The sequence below is a fragment of the Microcaecilia unicolor genome, chromosome 7 (genome assembly GCF_901765095.1).
Source record: "Microcaecilia unicolor chromosome 7, aMicUni1.1, whole genome shotgun sequence".
NCBI classification, from domain to species: domain Eukaryota; kingdom Metazoa; phylum Chordata; class Amphibia; order Gymnophiona; family Siphonopidae; genus Microcaecilia; species Microcaecilia unicolor.
Window position 1 is genome coordinate 108,921,666 of NC_044037.1, and position 23,618 is coordinate 108,945,283.

General features: G+C 44.7%; 1 protein-coding gene across 2 annotated transcripts in view; it reads left to right on the forward strand.

The window, feature by feature from the left end:
• The window catches only part of FBXL19 (F-box and leucine rich repeat protein 19), a 264,694-nt gene that overhangs the window by 99,520 nt on the left and 141,556 nt on the right, over positions 1 to 23,618 (forward strand). For both annotated transcript variants that reach the window (XM_030210686.1, XM_030210685.1), the window contains exons 6-8: positions 4,907 to 5,083; positions 12,234 to 12,266; positions 13,918 to 14,549. In XM_030210686.1, the coding sequence (XP_030066546.1) occupies positions 4,907 to 5,083; positions 12,234 to 12,266; positions 13,918 to 14,549 (842 nt within the window). The remainder of the gene's footprint in view (positions 1 to 4,906; positions 5,084 to 12,233; positions 12,267 to 13,917; positions 14,550 to 23,618) is intronic.

Here is a 23,618-nt window from a genome sequence, read left to right on the forward strand (position 1 = left end):
CAAGGACACAATTGGGAGATGTGTGGCAATAAGGAGAATGCTGCAGGGACAGGAGATTACATTGGTCAATATCTGTGCCCCTAATGTGGGACAATGGGGATTCTACCACACTCTAGGGGAGGAGAGTCAGGGATTTATCAGGGGACAAGTGATTTTGGGAGGGGACTTTAACATAGCCCCAGATGCGCGATTGGATCATTTTCGGGGGAGGGGACATCAGTCAGGCTCAGGGCGGAAAGCGCTACACAAGTTTCTGAGGCAATTGGAATTAGTGGATAGCTGGAGGTTGCTACATGGAGTTCATCGGGGCTACACTTTCTATTCTCATGTGGCGGGTTCTTATACCCGGATAGATGGGTTATGGATTCACCGTAAACAGACGCTTCACATCTACCCGTTCAACTCCATTCATTATTTTATAGACCTCTATCATATCTCCCCTCAGCCGCCTTTTCTCCAAGCTGAAGAGCCGTAGCCCTTTGGACTTTCCTCATAGGGAAGTCGTCCCATCCCCTTTATCATTTTCGTCGCCCTTCTCTGCACCTTTTCTAATTCCACTATATCTTTTTTGAGATACGGCGACCAGAATTGAACACAATATTCGAGGTGCGGTTGCACCGTGGAGCGATACAAAGGCATTATAACATCCTCATTTTTGTTTTCCATTCCTTTCCTAATAATACCTAACATTCTATTTGCTTTCTTAGCCGCAGCAGCACACTGAGCAGAAGGTTTCAGTGTATCATCAACGACCACACCTAGATCCCTTTCTTGGTCCGTGACTCCTAACGTGGAACCTTGCATGACGTAGCTATAATTCGGGTTCCTCTTTCCCACATGCATAACTTTGCAGTTGCTCACATTAAACGTCATCTGCCATTTCGATGCCCAGTCTCCCAGTGTCGTAAGGTACTCTTGTAATTTTTCACAATCGTCCCGCGATTTTACAACTTTGAACAACTTTGTGTCATCAGCAAATGTAATTACCTCACTAGTTACTCCCATCTCTAGGTCATTTATAAATATGTTAAAAAGCAGCGATCCCAGCACAGACCCATGGGGAACCCCACTAACTACCCTTCTCCATTGAGAATACTGACCATTTAACCCTACTCTGTTTTCTATCTTTTAACCAGTTTTTAATCCACAATAGAACACTACCTCCTATCCCATGACTCTCCAATTTCCTCTGGAGTTTTACTTGAGGTACTTTGTCAAACGCCTTCTGAAAATCCAGATACACAATATCAACCGGCTCACCTTTATCCACATGTTTGTTCACCCCTTCAAAGAAATGTAGTAGATTGGTGAGGCAAGATTTCCCTTCACTAAATCCATGTTGACTTTTTCTCATTAATCCATGCTTTTGAATATGCTCTGTAATTTTGTTCTTAATAATAGCCTCTACCATTTTGCCCGGCACGGACGTCAGACTCTATAATTTCCCGGATCTCCTCTGGAACCTTTTTAAAAAATCGGCGTTACATTGGCCACACTCGATTTTAAGGATAAATTACATATTTCTAACAATAGCTCTGCAAGTTCATTTTTCAGTTCTATCAGTACTCTGAGATGAATACTGGGTAGGCCCTATATGCCATGCAAAGGATTTTAAATTGTGACTGATAAGGTATGGGCAACCAGTGAAGTTGCTTAAAAAGAGGAGTAATATGGTTCATTTTCTTAACTCGAATTAGATTGATGACCTCTCATACATTCTTTCTACGCCATATAAAAAACTGGGATTTTGCCCCATTGGTGGGCTGATGGAGCTGTGACTTGGGGTAATTAATTAGGGCTGATTTTATATGGTCCAGTCCTGCATCACTTTAATTGGCAAGTCGGTGATCAAGAGACTTGATATAAATTTCTTTTGAGAAGTTAGCTCTGCTGCGAGGATTCCGGTGCTGATAATATGGCCTGTTTGCTTATCTCAAGTTATATTGGTGATCTCTCATAAGTTCTTTTGGCGCCATATGAAAAACTAGGATTTTGCCCCCTTGGTGGGCTGATGAAGCTGTGACTTGGGGTAATCATTTAGGACTGAGTTTATATGGTTCAGGCTGCGTCACCTTTAGCGGCAAATTAAATCGATGATTGAGAGACTCTGTATAATTTTCTTTTGAGAGCTTAAGTCTGCTGCGGGCATTCCGGGCTGGTTTTACGCTGAATGCTGATTGTTTGAAATGCAAGTTAAATGGTGCCTCCTTGGGACACTTGTGGTCTTGTCCTGCAGTAATATCTTATTTGTACCACAATTTTATCAGCATTGGACTGTATTATTGGTAAGAGCATCCCAAGATAGGCTGATGTCCTAAGTGTTTGATTTTTTTTCAGCCTTGCCTTCTATGGGATGGGGTGACAGAGGACATTTTCCTACAGTGGTTGTTCTGCTAGTTCCTAAGTGTATTCTGAGTAACTGGTGGGCCTCTGTTCCTCAACTGGTGGGCCTCTGTTCCTCTGAGCTTATCTCAATGCTAGGCCTTTTTGTTTAATTTAGCCTGCTGAAGCACCAAGGTGCAGGGTTCTCGCTGAGGCAACAGTGGGCATCATTTCAGTTCATTTGTTGGAACTTTTTGCCTCACAGGGCACAAAGTATTATCTAAAATCATTGAGTCTTGCTTTTGTACAAGTGCACCCTTCTTTCATCTTCATGCATAGTGATGTTATGCTTTTATATTGCGTGGGGGGCTGTGATCCCAGGAGGGTCAGGATGATGAGTGGGGTGGGGAGTTAATGGGATGGGGGGGATAAAAATGTGTTACTTTCTTTTGTATGTTTGCCAGGGTGCAGAAGAAACAACTGCATAGTGGTGATTGCTGTTCCTTGTATTACATTGTGTTGATGTAAGGGACTTCAATAAAGAGCACCTATTTTAAAAAAAAGTTTCACTTTTTTATAGCCTGTTTTATTTTAAGGCTACAAAATTAATTTTGCTCCATTGAATTAACCTTTCTGTAATTAGTCTCTGGAGTTCAGTTTGAGACTGAAACATCTATTCCTAAATGGCTTGAATATTGCATGTTCTGTGAATTTGTTGGAATCTTTAGGGATTACTGAAAGTGAAAAGTGCTATACAAACCAGATGTTTATAAGTCTTAGATTTTTTAAAAAGTCCCCAGTTATACTCCCAAACATTAATAGGCTCCCCAAAAATCACAGGGCCCTCTAGTCATAGGCTTAATATAACTGAATGTTTGCTGCTTTGATAGCTTTTTATTTTATTTATTTATTAACCACCTTTATGAAGAGATTCACCCAAGGCGGTATACAGCCAGTACAGTTTAACATAAAATTTACAATTTTGTTAACAACATAACAATAGTAAAATGACCAAAGTAGGACTATCATGAAACAGGATCAAAAATGTCCACACTTTAACAGCATTGAAATTCAGATAACAGAGCTATAATACGATGTCAGTATAATATTATTGAACTATCTAATAAGCACACAATTAGAAATTCAAATAACATTGCTATGATACTAATGCTTTTCTACAATACAGCTTACCATATAGCTGAGGGACCAAGTGCAGATATATAGATGGGGATAAGATGGATGGTTTAGAGTCAGTTGGGATATATAGACAGGTGTCTAAACTAAAGGCAAGTTCTTTGTACAGTTAAACAAGATATAAGGATCTGATCTAAGTTACAGTGTGTATAGCAAGCTAGTCCAGGTGCAGAGTGGTGTATAGTTAGTCATCCTGTATATTAAAGGCTTGGGAGAAGAGCCAGGCTTTCACCTACTTCCTGAAGTAGAACTAGGCTTGAGTTATACGTAGCCCCTCTGGGAGTAAATTCCAGAGCCTGGGGGCTACTCCTGAGAAGGCTCGCTGGCAGGTATCACATTGATCAATTTCTTTTGAGGGGACAGATAGTGATGCTTCTTGAGAGGATCTTAGAGGTCTCAAAGGTGTGTAAAGGGCTAACTTATTCTTTAAGTATTCTGGCCCATTTTGACTGAGGGCCTTGAAAGTCAAACACAGAGTTTTAAATTTAGCCCTGTAAGGTACTGGTAGCCAGTGTAACTTTTGCAGCAATGCATGAAGGGTGCAATGTGGTCGTGTCACTTGCAGCATTCTATCAGTCATGCTGCAGCATTCTGAATTAGTTGGAGCTGATGCAAATTCTCTTTGATTTGACCAGTGTAAAGGGCATTACAGTAGTTTAGTCATGATGTTATCATGGCGTGGACCACTGTGGTCAGACTCGTATTTTCAGTATATGGAGAGAGAGTTCATAGCTGCCGTAGGTGATAGAGACCATTTTTAAAGATTGTTTGTTTGAATTTGCGGGATCAGAGTGATGAGTATAGCAGGGGACCAGAGTGATTGATGAGCCTAGCAATATCCCAAGATTCCTGACCTGTGATTTTATTGAGAGTTCATATTGCCCAAAAGATATTTTGAAGTCAGGTAAGTCAGGTATTTGTCCACTTGTGTTAGATACCCAAATAATCTCTGTTTTGCTTGTGTTCAAGCAGAGTTTGTTGTCTTTTGCCCATTCCTGAGTTGCGGTTAGGCAGGCAGACAGTTAGTTTACTCAGATCTATGGGTAGATCTGGTTCAGTGGGTATGAGTAGTTGTACATCATTGGCATAGATGTAGAATTTTGTGTCCATCGACCGAAGCAGCTCGGTCAGAGGCTTGAGATAAGGTATTAAATAACATTTTGGGGCTTGCAGGGGGGTTTATAGTAATTAAATGATTAAAATAATTAAAATTCTATTCAATGAAAACTCTTCTCCAGGTTCAGACTTCTGAAAACTTTACAAGCCTTTCCTACTCACAGATGTCTCAAAAAAGTGAATAGGTATCTAGCCTCAGAATTTTCTTAAAAGTCAGTGTGTGTGATTGCATCAGCAATAAACCCTTTGATACCTCCTCTCCTTTCTTCTGCAGGATACCGATGCCACAGGGAAACGCAGGGTGGACAATGGGGAGGATGCAGCAGTGCGCTGGAAGCTGACAGATGAGCCAGTGCTGAACAAACCCAAGAGGCTCTCGGAAGAGACCCAGGGGCCAAAACGCAAGAAAGAGAGGGACATGAGCACTGATCCAGAGGGACCCAAAAAGAAAGTAAGAACCCTCTTCTGGGTTTTCCAGAGGAGAAATGGGGATGCACTGGGACTCATAAGACAGACTGGACAGTCATGTGTCTTAAACTAATTTGACACTCCCCCCCTGCTGGAGAAAAGTGTACACTAAAGAAAACCCGTCTTTCTTTTAGGACAAGCAGGCTTATAATTCTCACAAGTGGGTGACACCAACCCGTGTCGCCCAGTCAGGAATTTAGCAAAGTCTAACAAGAGCTTTCTGGAGCACGAGACACGTTCCAGTGTGCGTGCACGAGTGCCTTCCTGCCTGCCACAAGAACGCGGTCTCCTCAGTTCTTTTTCTACCATGGTGAGGGGAGGGTGTGTTTTGTTTGTTTATTTATTTATTTTTACAGTCTCCTCACATCGCTCGTTCCTAGAGAGCTTTTTTGTGCCTTTCAGCTACTTTTTATTTTTTTCGTCTTTTATTGTGTTCCTCTTGTGGAATCCCCATTAGGTTTTAGTGATTTTTCCCGGTTTTAAGTTTCCTTTTATTTTCCATCATTATCAGACCACTTTTAGGCCTTGACTTCTGCCAGGAATGTTCCCTTTTGTTTTTGCCGTGCCTTGCCCTTTTTCAGGCACCAACGCTTTGTTTAATTTAGCCGAGGAAGTTTTTTTCTTCCATGTCCACGAAGGTTCCCAGTGGCTTCAAGCGCTGTACCCGGTGCAATCGGACAGTCTCTGGGAAAGACACCCATTCATAGTGTCTACAGTGTCTTGGGCCTGACCATAGCCCACTAAATGTGTGTTCTGTCTTCGCATGAAGAGGAAGACCAGGTTTTCAGAGAGCCTCAAAGAGAGAGGATTTTTGGAGCCAAGTCCGGTTCCTTGATCTCAGTATCAAGGTCGATGTCGTCATCATCAATGTCTAGCATTGCTTCGGGAGTGTTGGTAATCATGGCTGCTGTTAGACCCTTAAACACTGGGAGCAGTGAAGCACTGAGTGGGTCTCCACCTCCCTTTAAGCCTTCTGTGTAGTGTCTCCAGGACTGTCCATCGTCAGACCTGACCCCAAGGCGCCATGTGGTTTCAACGTCATCCTCCTCAGTACCGATGAGCCTCAGTAACACGCTTTGTTCTTGCCGTCAATGCATGGTGCCGGGAGCTCTGGGGCGTTGAAGGATTCAGCACCCAAGAAGCGTCGGCGCCGGAAGGACTGCTCCCCCTCCGTACAAGAGGTGCAGATGCATCGGTCTTCCAGCAACTAAGACCCTCCTCCTGTATTGACCCTGGCAGTTCTGCAACCTATGCCTGAGTTGGCACCCCAGCTTTTCCTGGTGTTGGCCCTCGATGAGTACATACGGGCCTTGCTCCCTGAGCTGCTGGATGGCCTCATGCAAAGGTGTGCATCGGCATCTGGGATGCTTGCACCTAACCTGCCTCCCATTGTGGCCCCGCTTGGCACTCAGCCTGTGGTGCAGCATCCGACACTGATGCTGCATGCAACCCTGGTGTCGACTGCCACCCAAGCCAGCACTCCCTCGAGGTCAGTGGAGGAAGCTTCGCCAGAGTCGAGATGGGAGCCGACTTCTCGACGCCACTCTCAGGCACATGGCTCCTCCACGTTGAGGCAGGTTCTGTCTCGACACTCCCATAGGGAAGTATTATCTGACACTGAAAAGGAGCACTCATGGGATTCAGAGGAAGATCCAAGGTGCTTTTCCTCTGATGGGTCCTATGAAATTCCTTCTGATCCCTCCTCTCCACCTGAAAGGGGAAATGGGACTTGATATACCGCCTTTCTGTGGTATTTTGCAACTACATTCAAAGCGGTTTACATATATACAGGTACTCATTTTGTACCTGGGGCAATGGAGGGTTACGTGACTTGCCCACAGTCACAAGGAGCTGCAGTGGGAATCGAACCCTGTTCCCCAGGATCAAGGTCCGCTGCACTAACCACTAGGCTACTCCTCCACTCCTTTCATTTCCATCTTTTATTAAGGAATTGGCTGATGCCATTTCATTTCCTTTGGAAGTGGAGGATGAGCCCAGGGCTAAGGTGCTCGAGGTCCTGGACTATACATCTCATCCTAAAGAGGCTGTGACTGTCCCTCTCCATGAGGTACTCGGGGAAGTCCTTGTCAGGAACTGGGAGTCCCCTCTGTCATGCCCAAGAAGATTGACACCCAGTATCAGATCCACAGTGTGCCTGGTTTTGATAGACCTCAGTTGCCTCACAATTCTATGGTTAGTGGAATATCAAACGGGCCAGGAGTTCCAGGGACTATGACTCAGCGACCCCAGGCAGAAGCTAGAACCCTGGATTCTTTTGGGAGGAAGATGTACCAGACTTCAATGATCACTTCGCGAATATAGTCGTACCAGCTCTTCACGAGCGTCCACTTGTGAAATTCTAACTTGGCAGAGTTAGTTCACCAGTGGCCAAGCAGCAGAAAGCGTGTCAAAAGTTCTTGGCCAGGGGCACTTACAACACTTTTGATGTGGCATCCAGGATTTTTGTTCAAAGTATAGCAATGTGCTGAGTGTTTCTGACTTAGAACATTAGCAGAAGTTGGCGAATGTCCCATGCTAGGGGGGATAATCCATTTTGGAGAGAAGGTTGAGGAGGTCGCAGACCAAATCAAAAAACACACTGATCCCATCTCTTCTCTCTCCCACTGGGCGCCTTCTGCATAAATCCTCCTCAGCTTGGAGGACTTTTGGCAAGCCAAGGAAGAGTTCTTATTACTATCCTAGGCGTAGGTACAACCCTTTGGCTCACCAGCCTACTCAGGATCAACCCCAGCAAGCTTATTCATGTCAACAGCATGTTTCTAAGTCCCCTGCTGCTCCACAGGCAAAGCAAGGGATGAGCTTTTGACTGGCTCCAGCAGAGCATAGCTGCAGTAAAAGTGTCTGTCCCGGATGATTGCCAGGGGGGGAGACTGAAGTTTTTTCACCACAGGTGGTCTCTTATAACTTCCGACCGGTGAGTTTTTCAAATAGTCCATCTCGGATATGGCCTCAATTGGTATCTCAAACCTCCAAATTGCTCACCAAGATCTCATTCGTTCAGCTCTCAGCACAGGCAGGTACTTGCAGAGGAAATCTCAGCCCTTCTGAAGGCCCATGCGGTTGAACCTGTTCCACCAGGGGAAGAAGGGTAGGGATTCTTTTCCAGGTAATTCCTTGTGGAAAAGAAAACGGGGGAGATGCATCTCATCCTAGACCTAAGGGCCCTGAACAAATTCCTAGTCCATAGTTCAGGATTGTTTCCCTGGGCACCCTTTTCCCAATGATTCAGAAAAACAATTGGCTATGCTCTCTGGACTTAAAGGATGCTTATACTTGCATCCCGATACTTCCAGCCCACTGGAAGTATCTTTCATTTTGGTTGGGAACACATCACTTTCAGTACTGCGTGTTGCCGTTTGGCCTCATGTCAGCTCCCAGGGTCTTCACCAAATGTATAGCGGTAGTTTCAGTTTCACTATGCAGACTGGGAATCCATGTGTTCCCATATCTCAGCGATTGGCTGGTGAAGAGCACCTTGGAGGAGGGTGCTCAGGAGTCCATGTGGATGACTATTCGGGTGCTCAAACTACTATGGTTCATTTTTAAGTACCCCAAGTCTCATGGGAGTTTATTGGAGCCCTGCTCGATACTCTGATGGTACAAGCCTACCTCCCGGACTTGAGAGCGGACAATCTTTTCACACTCGCTTCCAAGGTTCATGCCTCTCAGTAGATGTTGAGATTGTTGGGCTACATGGCATCCACAGTGTATGTTACACCTATGACACACCTTCACATGAGATCAGTTCAATGGACCTTGACTTCTCAGTGGTCTCAAGCCATGGGGAGTCTGGAAGATGTCATCCAAGTGTCCCTAGAGCTTGTACGCTCCCTTTAGTAGTGGACCATTTGATCCAGTTTGAATCTGGGACTTCCATTCTAAATTCCTCAGCCACAAAAAGTGCTGGCGACGGATGCATCTCTCCTGGGATGGAGAGCTCTTGTAGATGGGCTTCACACCTAGGAAACTTGGTCCTCACAGAAAATGAATCTTCAGATCAATCTCCTGGAGCTCCGGGCGATCTGGAATGCTCTAAAGGCTTTCACAGATTGGCTATCTCACCAAATTGTACTCATCTAACCGGACAATCAGGTTGCAGTGTACTACACCAGCAAGCAGAGGAGCACCGGATCATGCCCTCTGTGTCAGGAGGCCGTCTGGATGTGACATTGGGCTTGCCAACATGGCATGTTCCCTCGAGCCACTTATCTGGCAGGCAAAAACAATACCCTGGCTGACAGACTGAGCAGCATAATGTAACCGCACGAGTGGTCTCTTTTGTGGGCATAGCCCGCAAGATCTTCCAAGTGTGGGGCACACCCTCAGTAGATCTTTTTGCCACTCAGTTCAACCACAAGGTCCCTCAGATCTATTCCAGTCTTCAGACCCACCACAGACTAGAGTCAGATGCCTTCCTCCTCAGTTGGGGGACAGGTCTGTATGTTTATCCTCCCATACCTCTAGTGAGGAAGACTTTGTTGAAACTCAAGCAAGACCATGGAGCCATGATTCTGATCGTGCCATACTGGCCGCAGCAGATATAGTTCCCTCTGCTTGTGGAGTTATTCTCCAAAGAACCGTGGAGATTGGAGTGTTTTCCAACCCTCATCACTTAGAACGAGGGGTCTCTTCTACATCCCAACTTCTAGTCTCTGGATCTCACAGCTTGGATATTGAGACCCTAGAATTTGCATCCTTTGGTCTTTCAGAGGGTGTCTTCTGGGTCTTGCTGGCTTCCAGGAAAGATTCCACTAAGAGGTGCTATTCTTTCAAATGGAGGAGGTTTGCCGTCTGGTGTGAGAGCAAGGCCCTAGATCCTCTTGCTTGTCCTACACAGACCCTGCTTGAATACCATCTACATTATCAGAGTACAGTCTCAAGACCAACTTTGTAAGGGTTCACCTTAGTGCAATTAGTGCTTATCCATCAGCATGTAGAAGGTAAGCCCATCTCTGGACAGCCTCTAGTTGTTTGCTTTCCTCTGTCAAACCTCCACCAGTGTCATGGGATCTCAATGTCATTCTTACCCAGCTGATGAAAGCTCCTTTCGAGCCACTGATTTCCTGCCATCTGAAGTACTTGACCTGGAAGGTCATTTTCTTGGTGCTTGTTGCTTCAGCTCGTAGAGTAAGTGAGCTTCAGGCTTAAACTTATACTAAGTTTCATCACAACAGAGTAGTCCTCCGCACACAACCTAAGTTCCTGCTGAAAGTGATGTCTGAGTTCCATCTGAACCAGTCGATTGTCTTGCCAACATTCTTTTCCCCAACCTCATGCCCATTGTGGTAAAAGCAGCTTGAACACCTTGGATTGCAAGAGAGCATTGGCCTACTACAATGAGCAGACAAGGCCCCACAGACAATCCGCCCAGTTTTTTGTTTGATCCCAACAGGATGGGAGTCACCTTCAGGAAATGCACCATTTCTAATTGGCTGGCAGATTGCATTTTCTTCACTTATGCCCAGGCTGGGCTGGCTGTGGAGGGTAATGTCACGGCTCATAATGTCAGAGCCGTGGCTTCGTCAGTGGGCCTTTTGAGGTCAGCCTTCATTGAAGAATTTGCAAGGCTGCGACGGGGTCTTCAGTCCACACATTCACATCCAACTCCTCCCTGATAGGCCCATTTTATTCTGTTCTAGGCTGCATGTTCATTCAGATTGTATATAGTTTCAAGTTAATCTGTGTTATGCCCAATTGATCACCGTTTGTTTTTAGTGAGACTGGATATTAGGGATTCCTTACTTGTGAGAATTATTGGCCTGTTTTTCCTTGTCTCAGAGGACAACAGGCTTTATATTCTCACAGTTCCTCCCACCTCCCCATGGAGTTGTCTCCTTCATGGTTTTTTACTTTATTTTTTGCTGTAGTATTAAACTGAGTAGACCACGTACTCGTGGCGCGCGGGAATGCATTCGCGTATGCGCAGTGGAGCATGTCTCCTGCTCTACAAAGCTCTCGTTAGACTTTGGTAAATTCTGGACCGGGCGATGTGGGTCAGCATCACCCATTTGTGAAAATATAAAGCCTGCTGTCCTTGGAGAACACGTGGTACAGGTAAGTACATCTGCTTTATTATAAACCAGACCTTGACAAATTTTCATTAAATCTAGGAGCCAGCCAGCCCAAAATTTTATGAAGTAGCAGCTGAGATTTCTCTGTTTCCCTACCCCTCCAACATAGTCCTCAGTGAAATTTGGGGAGGGGGGAGGGCAAAAATTAATCGTGGATCAGCAGTAGCTCTTTTAGAAACTGATTTAGTAAGACTTTTTTCCTGTTCTGTGTGTGGTCAAAGAAGCTTTACTAAATCAGTCACTTAAAGTGCCCTTGCTAATCGCTTGCAGAAACCAGCAGTCTCCCTTCCTGAAGCATGATGTCAGTGGTGTAACAGCACTGCCTTGATAGGTGAAGCAAAGAGGCTATTACCTCTTTCTTTGATATATTACCATGACCTGAGTCCCTACCAGTCTCTTCTCTCATCTCCTTCCTTCCTTCCCCCCCCCAAGTCTGTCTGTCTGTCTCTCTCTCTCTCTCTCTCATGTATATATTCTTATACTTGTCACTCCCAGTTAACTGATATGCTTTGGAATCTGGCACCTATTCCCCCTGCCTTTCCATTTGCAGAGCTGCCTCAGAAAAAAAATAAGCTTTCAGTTCCTCGCTGCAATTTGGCTTTCTATGCTTGAGCTGTGCAGTGCAGGAAATTTTGCCTGGTCTCATGGTTTCAAGTCCCATGAAACTTGAAACCATGAGACTTCCTGCACCACCTGAGCTGTATCATGGTTCGGAAATAAAATGCACTGTTTCTGAGGAAGCTCTGAAAAAGAAAAACATTTGGGGGCATGAAATCCTGGACGGCAAGGTGCAATTTCATGGTGCCATGATGACCTGGCACCTGGTAGAGTTTTAAATTTCTCTTGATATTTGTTTGACACTGAGTGTCCCCTAGGGGATCTTATTTAGCTTGCTCCTTTTTTTTATTTGTCCTATATCTTCAGGGGTCTACAACTTCCCTCCTCTTGCTCCTCTGTTCCCCACATTTCCAGATATGAAAGAGGGATTCCTGTATGGGTGTGTTCACTTGCTGACATGTTGCTTGTCCCTTCTTTCAACAGTTAAAAGGAGGCAGGGGCAGGCATCTGAAGAAGGTGAGTGAAATTGTGCTGGGTGGTTTTACTCTCTAGTTTCTTTATTCATTTCTTAGTGGCATCTGCTGTAATCTTTGTGAAACTTACAGTGGTGCTGATTGACACTATGTGGTTTATATAAAGATGAGGGAGCATAGATATCATTGCTTGAACATGTGATGATGACTCACTTTTCAGTTCTCCATGCTGTATGCCTGCTTTACATATATTAGCGTATTGGGTTTTCAGAGTGTGACAAAACAGTGAGGGGCCCTTTTACTAAGTTGCATAGGTGCCTACGTGCGCCCAACGTGCATCAGTTTGGAGTTACCACCCAGCTACCGTGTGGCCCATGTGGTCATTTCATTTTTGACGTGTGTCTGCTGTGCGTGCTGGAAAATAATTTTTATTTTCTGATGTGCGGCAGAAACCGGGCAGTAATCGTCATTCTACGTGCATAGACAATTACCGCACGGTTAACGCATGCGACCTTACCACTAAGTCAGTGAGTGGTGATAAGGTCTCAGACCCACGTGCATTTTTGGCAAAAATTTTAAAAGAGGCCTTTTTTTACAGGCGCGCTGAAAAATGGATCTGCACACACCCAAAACATGCGCATCCCATTTTTCGGCACACTTTAGTAAAAGGACCCCTGAGATTGTAAGCCTGCAAACTATATTGATTATTTCTTGGTGTATTTCTCTAGTTTGGCCAGCAGGTGGTTCATGTTTATGTTCAAAGCTGTTACAAAGAAATGACTGTTCCCTCTTTAGTTAACACAGATAAGAGGTAACCTGCAGTGATGTGGCCAGCTACCTTTAAGACTTGTTGTTCTGGGCTCCGATTGGCCCAGGAGCTCAAAATTCAGCTAGGATATACTGTCTTTTTCTCCAGTCTTAGCCTTCGCTCTTTTCTCTTTGGCTGTCTTTGCCTAGGCCCTGTGAACATTTATATTTGATAACCCGTGGGCATCCATTTAGATGGTAAACTAATGTTTAGATAGTTTTATAAGTTATCCATATTCAGTTACTTATTGTGTGGTGTTTTTGTTCCATCTGTTTTATGGTTCATTGTTCAATATTTTTCATGACAATAAACATTTTTAGTTTATTGCCTCTGCTTGTCTGTACTGACTAAGAATCCTGGTGGTTTGTGTGTTGGGTCTGAGAGTGTTTTCTAGGAACTGTGGGACCACTGGGAGTGTGGACTCAGTAACCTAGAAATCACTAGGGATAATTTGAGAGAGGGAGACTCACCCAGAGGCAGTTGGTACCCAGTCGGTGGGAGGAAGGTGCTAGTGTAGAGCACAAGCAGCAGGTGCAGGCGGACCTGAGCTGTGTGGGGATAGATCATCTAAGTGGCCATGGGGTAGTCCCAGGCAGGTGGCTAGATGTTTCGTGACAGACAATCAGCAAAGCAGTGTCTCCCAATTGAATCAGATTTAGCAGGAGCAACTGAACAAGAAGAACTTTTTAGAAATGTTTACAAATATATTAATGTTTTTCTCAGGATCAAATACAATTTTTAAAATGATAAAGAAGAAATGTGAAACTTGTTAAATTGCCAGTGCAAGAGAAATTCATTGTGCTGGCATGACTGTTGCTTAAATCATGTACAGGACATCTGAATAATTGAACTCCTACATGCTCCTGTGTCTCTCCTTTCCTTCCAGAAACCAGATGCTCCTGAGGAGCAGAGAGAGCCAGAGGTCCCTTCAGAGGAGACCCCACAGCGGGAGAAGCTCGAGCGTTTCAAGCAGATGTGTCAGTTGCTAGAAAGAGTTCGGGGTCCCTGCAGCTCAACCTCTAGCTCCGATTCAGACTCTGACACAGACTCCCAGGGTTCGGACCCCAGCAGTGAGGCAGCTTCAGGCTGCCCCTCCCCAGCATTGGGTTTCAGTGAGAGTGAGGAGGAAGGAGAGGAAGAGGAGGGCCGCAATGGTGGCTCAGACTCACGCAATGGAAAACAGAGGGCCAGGGGAGGCTCGCGAGAGAAGGAGAACAAACGGCACCCAGGGGGGAAAGGCTGCAGGAGAACCGTGAGGGCCAGTGGACAGCCAGGGCTGCGGGTAATGGCTAAAGCACAGTTCTTGAGCTGGCCCCCAACTCCCTCTCCATCAAAACCACCACAGCTGGAGCGACACGTGGTAAAACCTCCTCCTCACAGCCCTGAACCGGACTCCCTGCCACTGGATGGTGGCTCACAGCATGTCATGCAGAGGCACGTCTGGCTCGCTGTCTTCCGCCACCTCAGCCATCGGGAGCTGTGTGTCTGCATGAGGGTGTGCCGGACCTGGAGTCGCTGGTAAGGAATGGTGGCAAAGCAGAGGGGTACAGGATAGGAAATCAAGAAACAGGAAGAACTGGTGACTGTGTCATATTATGATGTTACCAGTATTATGGCACTGGAACTCAGATGTAGGAGTAGTCCTGAAGAGTGCTGGAATAAAACTGGGATTAGTTATTACGAAATTATGGTTAGGCTGTGATTATCCTGCATGATGCTTGGTGATAGGCTGACATTAGCCTGCACAGTGCTAGAGTTAGGTTACTTGTAGCCAAATGCTGGAATTAGAATGACGTTGGCCTACTGAGATGTGTCTGTTTTTTAAAGTAAGGGTTAGTGTTGGGTAGCCTGTAGGTATATTGGGGTAATTTTCCAAGCCCACAAAAACAGGCTTCTATAAAATTGCCCATCCTGTATGTAGGTAAAAATATGGACATAGTGCCACTTCATTTGCACTTTTACCTGCTGGAAGATGAGGTGGTCCTATGGGCAGGATTTGCAGTGACACACTGTCAGTGCTGGGGCTGTCAGGTGCTCAGTCTACAACCAAACATCCATTTGTATTTGCCAGATTTCAAATGTAGAGCACTCATTTTCCATCCACTTAATGAGAGATACAGCACTTTCTCTGAGGAAAAGCAGGCCATTAATTATAAGCTGTGGACCAGGCAGCACCGCATTGCCTGGTCGCTACTAGAGTTCATTTTAAACTACCTAAGTCTACACATCATGAACACCTGGTCAGGTGCTTTTCGCTTGAAACTAAATGCAGAAAAAACTCAATGCCTGATACTCACGTCCCAATACAACACGAAAGAATTCACCGCTTTAAACACACCAACACTAAACCTTCCAATCTCAGAAACGTTAAAAATCCTTGGAGTCACTATTGACCGCCACCTAACACTCGAAAATCAGGCAAACAACACAACCAAAAAGATGTTCTACTGCATGTGGAAACTGAAAAGAATAAGACAATTCTTCCCAAGATCCGTCTTTCGTAGCCTGGTGCAATCCCTCGTTCTCAGCCATCTGGATTACTGCAACTCACTATACGCAGGTTGCAAAAAGCAAATACTGAGAAAACTCCAAACAGCACAGACTACAGCAGCCAGACTCATCTTAGGAAAACCAAAATATGAAAGTGCAAAACCCTTACGAGAGAAGCTACACTGGCTCCCACTTAAAGAATGCATTACCTTTAAGGTATGCACATTAGTCCATAAAATCATTCACGGTGAAGCCCCAGCCTACATGTCGGATTTAATAGACTTACCACCAAGAAACGCCAAAAGATCATCCCGAACTTTCCTCAACCTCCACTTCCCTAATTGCAAGGGCTTGAAATACAAAACACTGCACGCGTCAACCTTTTCCTACATGACCACGCAGTACTGGAATTCATTGCCACGCAACCTGAAAACGATCCACGAGCAAAAAACCTTCCGCAAACTACTGAAGACCCACCTCTTTGAGGAAATTTACGGAAAGAACCAAAACACATAAAACCGCACTCACTGTTCAACAACAGTGGCCTAGGAGTGGCCTAGTGGTTAGGGTGGTGGACTTTGGTCCTGGGGAACTGAGGAACTGAGTTCGATTCCCACTTCAGGCACAGGCAGCTCCTTGTGACTCTGGGCAAGTCACTTAACCCTCCATTGCCCCATGTAAGCCGCATTGAGCCTGCCATGAGTGGGAAAAACGCGGGGTACAAATGTAACAAAAAAAAATCACTACAGCCACTCTGAATTCTCATCCCCTACCTCACCTTCTCATCTCCCGCAAACTTACCACACTCATACCTTACTCACAGAAAATGTATACCAAATGCTTGCCTATTATTATATACCGCCCCTCCTGTTTCCCGCTGGTTCCCTCCAATGTATCGCCCCTTTTAGTTTCCCGTTCTTTCCTTCCAATGTCTCAATGATCTTTTCCATTGTTATATTCCTTGTTACAAAACTTGTCTCTCATAACGCTTCATAATGTAATCCATAACTGAGCTGTAAGAAAATGTACTCCCAGTTTTCATAACGTATTGTAAGCCACACTGAACCCGCAAAAAGGTGGGAAAATGTGGGGTACAAATGCAATAAATAAAATAAATAAATAAATAGAGTTCATTTTAAACTACCTCAAATCCCATCTTCACCCTGCCCAGCAGTTGGAATTCATTGGAGCCCAGCTCGATACGCAGAAGGTTCAAACTTTTTTTCCCAAGACTGAGAGTGGACACTCTAGTCTCTCTGGCTTCTCAGGTTCGAGTCTGTCAGCAGGTCATAGCTCGGCAGATGTTGAAGGCTGTTAGTCCAGTATATCAAAGAGAGGGAACAAAGTATAAACAAAAGTCCAAACAGCAAAACAAAAAGTACCAGGAGCCTTCAAAAAAAGGAATAAGAGCTTTAATCAAATGTTTCAATGAAACAATCCTAGAGTGGACCCGACACGGTCCGTGTTTTGGCGCACAGCACCTGCGTCGGGTCTACATAAACCATAAAAATAAATGTTTAATAATAAATTCCATATATGTATGTCAAAACGTGTGTATCAACATATTATATATATATATATATATATATAACTTAAAATGAAAGGAGCAATGGGTTTTGAAGCGTAAAACAAAACATATACATGACATATATAAATAAATAAAAATATTTTGAAGAAAACAATGCATCATATTATCCATCAAAACTGTATATCAAACAATAAACATCATTGCATCTGTGTTATTGGAATGGTAGGTGTTGCCTCACATTGATATTGCTGATATCAAAATATGACATTCTTATAAAAGTTGGAAAATAATCAAAAAAATTTTAAAAATGCTGAACAATTACATCATGATTATAGTGTGTGTTAAATGATATTTTAAAAAGATAAAACATACAAAAATATGAAAATTATATAAAAAAAATAAATATGTAAAAAATGAAAATAAAAGTGAAATGTGTAAAAAAAAATACCATACAACAAAACAAAAAATACAAAATAAAAAGGAATAAGAGCTATAATCAAATATTTATCTACAGCCACAGCCATGTAAAAAAATAATAAAAAATAAATATCATTAACTTAATTAAAATAGAATGGGATAGCTATGTCAGCAACTTATCTAAAATATGTAATAGAAAAATTGTATAAAATAACTACAAAACAAATTGAAATAATGAAGGTGATATGAGGGACAATGAACGTGAATTATGTTTTATTGCTAAAATAAAAAATAATAAAAGAGAAATATAATAATAAAAAAGCTCATCATAAAGTTTGGCACAGCTGTTAGTCCACATGGCTTCCACAGTTTATGTGACTCCCATGGCATGCCTTCACATGAGATCAGCCCAAAGAACCTTAGCCTCCCAGTGGTGTTAAGCTATGGGAGATCTAGAAGATGTCATCCATGTGTCTCCAGAACTTGTCACTCTCTCCTCTGGTGGACCATTCGATCCAATTTGACTGTGGGACTACCGTTCTAAATTCCTCAGCCTCAAAAGGTTCTGACGACAGATGCATCTTTCCTGGGTTGGGGAGCTCATATAGATGGGCTTCACTCTCTAGGAGCCTTCTCCATCCAGGAAACAGGTCTTCAGATCATTCTTCTGGAGCTCTGGGCAATCTGGAACACACTAAAGGCTTTCAGAGATCAGCTGTCTTACCAAATTGTGTTCATTTAAACAGACAACTAGGTTACAATGTATTACAACAACAAGCAGGGGAGCACCAGATCATGCCCTCTGTGTCAGGAGGCCATCCAGATATTGTGCTGGGTTCGCCTGCATGGCTTGTTCCTTTGAGCCACTTATCTGGTGGGCAAAAACAACAGTCAGGCCAACAGGCTGAGCAGGGTTATGCAATCGCACGAATGGTCTCTCAGCATGACAATTGCCTGCAAGATCTTCTGAGTGTGTGGCATCCCCTCAGTGGATCTCTTTGTCACTCATCTGAATCATAAAGTCCCTCAGTACTGTTCCAGACTTCAGGCTCACAGAAGATTAGCGTCGGATGCCTTCCTCCTGCATTGGGGGACAGGCCCTTCTGTATGCATATTCTCCCACACCTCTTGTGGGGAAGACTTTGCTGAAACTCTTGATCTTGATCTTGATCGCACCTTACTGACCACGGCAGATCTAGTTCCCTCTTCCTCTGGAGTTATCCTCCAAAGAACTGTGGAGATTGAACCCTCATCACACAGAACGAGGAATCTCTTCTGCATCCCAACCTGCAGTCTCTGGCCCTGATATCCTGGATGTTGAGAGCCTAGAATTTGCTTCTTTGTGTCTGTGGGAAGGTGTCTCCCGAGTCTTGCTGGCTTCCAGGAAAGAATCCACTAACGGGTATTATTCTTTCAAATTGAGGAGGTTTGACATCTGATGTGAGGGTAAGGCCCTAGATCCTGTGTCCTGTCCTATACAGACCCTGCTTGAATACATTCTACACCTCTCTTATTTTGGTCTCAAGACCAACTCCGTAAGGGTTCACCTCAGTGCAGTTACTGCATATCATCTATGTGTAGAGGGTAAGCTCATCTCTGGACAGCCTCTAGTTCGCTTCATGAGAGGTTTGCTGTTGTCAAAGCCCCCTGTCAAACTCTACCTGTGTCAAGGGACCTCAGTGTCATTCTCACTCAGTTGATGAAAGCTCCTTTCAAGCCATTGACTTCCTATCATCTCAAGCCTTCCTATCATCTGAAGCACTTGACCCGGAAGGTCATTTTCTTGGTGGTGGTTACTTCAGCTCGTAGAGCCATTGAGCTTCAGGCTCTACTAGTGGATGCACCTTATGTCAAGTTTCAACACAACAGAGTAGTCCCCGAACGCACCCTGTTCCTACCTAACTTCATGTCAGAGTTCCATCTAAACCAGTCGATTGTCTTGCCAACATTCTTTCCCCGACCTCATGCCCATCCTGGTGAGAGCACCTTGCACACCTTGGACTGGAAGCGAGCATTGGCCTATTACGTGGAGCGGACAAGGCCCTACAGATAGTCTGCCCAACTTTTTGTTTCTCTTCATCCCAATAGGTTGGTGGTCATCATCTAGAAATGTACAATTTCTAATTGGCTGGCAGGTTGCATTTCTTTTACTTATGCCCAGGTGGGGTTGACACTGGAGGGTCATTTTGAGGTTCACAATGTCGGAGCCATGACTTCATCGGTAGCCCACTTATGGTCAGTCTCCACTGAAGAAATTTGCAAGACTGCGACGTAATCTTCAGTCCACATATTCAAATCTCATTACTGCCTCAGTTTGGGCAGACAGTGTTGCAGAATCTTTTGGAGTTCTAGAATCCAACTCCACTCCTCTAGGCCTGTTTTATTCTATTCCAGGCTGCACTGTCACTCAGTTTGTATATAGTTTTAGATTAATCTGAGTACTGTCCTCGCCGTTGCAAGGCCCAGTTGACCAATGTTTGTTGTTTTTGATGAGCCTGGATGCTAGGGATACCCCACTTGTGAGAATTAATGGCCTTCTTGTCCTTAGAGAAAGCAAAGATACTTACCTGTAACAGGTATCCTCTGAGTACAATAGGCCTTGTATTCTCACAAACCCTCCCATGTCCCCTAGGAGTTGTGTCCTATTTTTTTCTTTTTTTATGCTGTTGTATTTAACTGCAGTAGCAGCGCCTTTGTAGCAGATGGGAAGGCACCTGCGCATGCGTGGTGGAGCGTGTCTCGTGCTCCACAAAGCTCTGTAGAGCTTGTTATAAGCTCCGGACCGGGCAGTGCGGCACTGTATTACCCACTTGTGAGGATATAAGGCCTGTTGTCCTTGGAGAATACCTGCTATAGGTAAGTATCTTCACTTTAATGCCAAGCGTAACTTCTGAATGAATAAAGGTTCAGGGTCTGTTCCTATTGAGAGCCTGTCATGCACCTGTTTTAAAGTACTGGACAAAAACTGAAAAACCTTCTCCCACAAAGGTACCACTCCCTCTACAAATCCAGATGATGTGTAGATATGTACTCTCAGGGTCCCCACATGTGGGGCATGCTTCTGAACCAGTCACCCTCTCTCTTTATGTCTGCCTTGAATACACGTAAAATCTCTACAAAATTTTTAAATGGAGCTTCTACAACACTACATCATCCATATACTAATACAGAAATCATCAACATCCATTCCCCAAGCAAGTTCTGCTTTCATTTTTTAAAACATGTACTTTCCCCGTTCAAAGTTTTACAAAGCCAAGTTTATCAACCTCATTCTGAGACATTTTTTTCATCACAGTGCCATCCAGTCCCTTTATTTCTGTTCTGTATAGTGTATCTGTAATACTCCGAGGACAAGTAAGCCATTTGTATTCTCCCAGCTTGGTGACGTTATCTCATGGTGCCTGGTGTGGGCGCTGACCAGTGAGATTAATGCAGAACTTTTTAGCAGCGTCCCACCACGCATGTGCTGGTGCCTTCCTGCTCGATATATGAGTGCAGGTCCCTCGGTCTTCGTTTTTCCACGGAGCAGGGAGGACACGTCTTGTTCTCAGTATGGGTATTTTGTCCCTTTCAGGGAGCTCCTGGGCATCAGCAACGCCAGTACCCAAGAAGCACCAGCATCAGGAAGAGTGCTTCCCCTCTTTGGAAGAGGTGCTGATGCACAAGTCTCTGAACTGCTTCTGGTTCGGCACAGACACCATCTCAGGCTGCCTCTCTCCCAGCTCCCCTGCCTTTGCCAGTGCCTACCTTCGATGAGTAATTCCAAGTCATTCTCAGGGAAGAGCTGGTGCAGATGCTGCAGTTGCAGTCTGCTCAGGCATCAAGGGTTCTTATCGCCAACTACAGATCAGCCCCAGATTCTTCCTGAGGCTCCATCCATGCCTGTGGGGAGATCCCTTGACACTGGCACCTCAGAGGGTGTCAATGTTGACATTGACACATGCAGTACTGCTCTTGACTTTTGGGGGAGGAAACTTCCTCAGAGTCTGAGGGTAGGGCTGTACCTCAGTGCTCATTGGGACGTGGACTTAATTCCACTGAGCTAAGAAAGGCACAGACTCAGTTCAATCAGAGTACGGTGGGAGCTTGAGTGGGACTTCTCATTGGAGTTGGAAGAAGACCCTCGTTACTTCTCGGAGGAGGAGTCTTATAAGGTACCTTCTGATCCCATCTCAAGAGAGACCTAATTCCCCACCTGAGGGACTGTTTCACTGGTTTCATCAAGGAGATGGCTTCTACAATCCCATTTAAGTTGGAGATGAAGCAAGAGCCCAGAGCAGAGATGTTATCTGTTGTGGACTATGAGTCACCTCGTAGGAAAGGGGTCAAGGTACCTTTGCACCCTATCCTTAAAGATGCAGTGATGAAGAACTGAGAATCTCCCCTCTCAGTGCAGGTCGCACCTAAGAAGGTGAATACATACTGTCATATCCAGAAGGCTCCTGGATTTGAGAGGGCTCCTCACCACTCTTTGTTTGTAAAATCCATCCTCAAATGAGCTAGGAGCTCCAGGACTCATGCCTTGGCTTCCCCAGGTAGAGAGGCTCTGACACTAGACTCATTTGGGAGGAAAGCTTTTCAGGCCTTGATGCTTATTGCCCACATCCAGTCCTACCAGCTCTAAACAAGCCTTTACTTGCAGTCTTAGCTATGCAGTACACAAAGTCTCATGGATTCTTTCCCACAGGAACAGGCCTCAGAGCTTCACCAGCTGGCCAATAAGCAGCTGGAGTGTAGGAAGTATCTGGCCAGGGGCTCGTACGCTTCTTTTGACATTGCATTTAGACTCTCCGCCATGGGTGTGGAGATGTGCAGACTCTCATGGCTGCATGTCTCTGACCTGGAACCAGTGGTTCAGTAGAGGTGGGTGGACATGCCCTGCCGAGGAGACCAGTCTTTTTGGTGATAAGGTAGAGGAGGTTGCTGACCTTGTAAAGAAACCTACTGATATTATCCAAACCCTATATCAGCCTGCAACTTCTTCATCTCGGGGGTTTTCAAGTGGGTCTAGGTGGCAGCCCTACTACTTTCAAAAACATAGGTTTTTGCCACCTCACTCTGCCCAAAACCCTCAGGCCCATTGTTCTTGGCCTCGCCAGCCCTGACCTCAGAAGTCTCAGCCGGCTCCATAGTCAAAGCAAGGGACGACTTTTGACTGGCTCCAGGAGAGCATAGCTGCAATCAAAGTAACTGTTCCAGATGGCCAACCAGTAGGAGGTGGCTAAATGTTTTCCATCCCAGGTGACCCTTGTAACTTCCGACAGGTGGGATCTTCAAATAGTCCATTTTGGCCCAGTATCGGCATCAAAGACCACTAAGTCGCCCTTTGAGAGCATCGTTCATCAGCTCTCAGCGTGAGCAGGTACTTGTAGAGGAAATTTCCACTCTTCTACAGGCCAATGTGGTCGAACCCATGCCACCAAGGGAAGAAGGGAAGTGATTATATTCCAGGTACTTCCTTGTGTCCAAAAAGATAGAGGAATTTCGTCCTATCCTGGACCTAAGGGCCCTGAACAAATTCCTGGTGAAAAAGAATTTCAGGATGATTTCTCAAGGCACCCTTCTTCCCATGATTCAGGAAAAAGGTAGGATGCTTATACCCACATTTCGATACTTCCCAGTTAGAGGAAGTACCTCAGATTCTGAATAGGGAAACACCACTATCAGCATCGCGTTCTGCCTTTTGACCTCGCATCAGCTTCCAGGGTATTCACCAAGTGTCTATTTTATTTTATTCTCAGTATTTGCTATACTGCAATTTGTCTGTGAAAGCGACTGTGAGGTTTATAACTCTAAAATAACATAGTGGTGTTTGAGGCACAAAAGGAAGGGGAGATACAATCAAGATTAATACCAAAGGCTTCATCAAAGAGGGAAGTCTTGAGTAAAGACTTGAACTTAGGATATGAGGGTTCTGGGTGAATGTGTGGAGGAAGAGAGTTACAGAGGAAAGGCCCTTAAAAACTAAATCTAGCCTATCTTGAAATGGAGAGATGAAAAGAGGAAAGAGAATTAATTGATAGGTTACCAGAAGAGGAACAAAGGGAACAACTAGGCATATAGGGGGTAAGAAGAAAAAGATATTGTGGAGGCAGAAGGAAGATGGGATTTGAAATCAAGACAGAGCTGCTTAAACTTAATCAAAGAAGAGA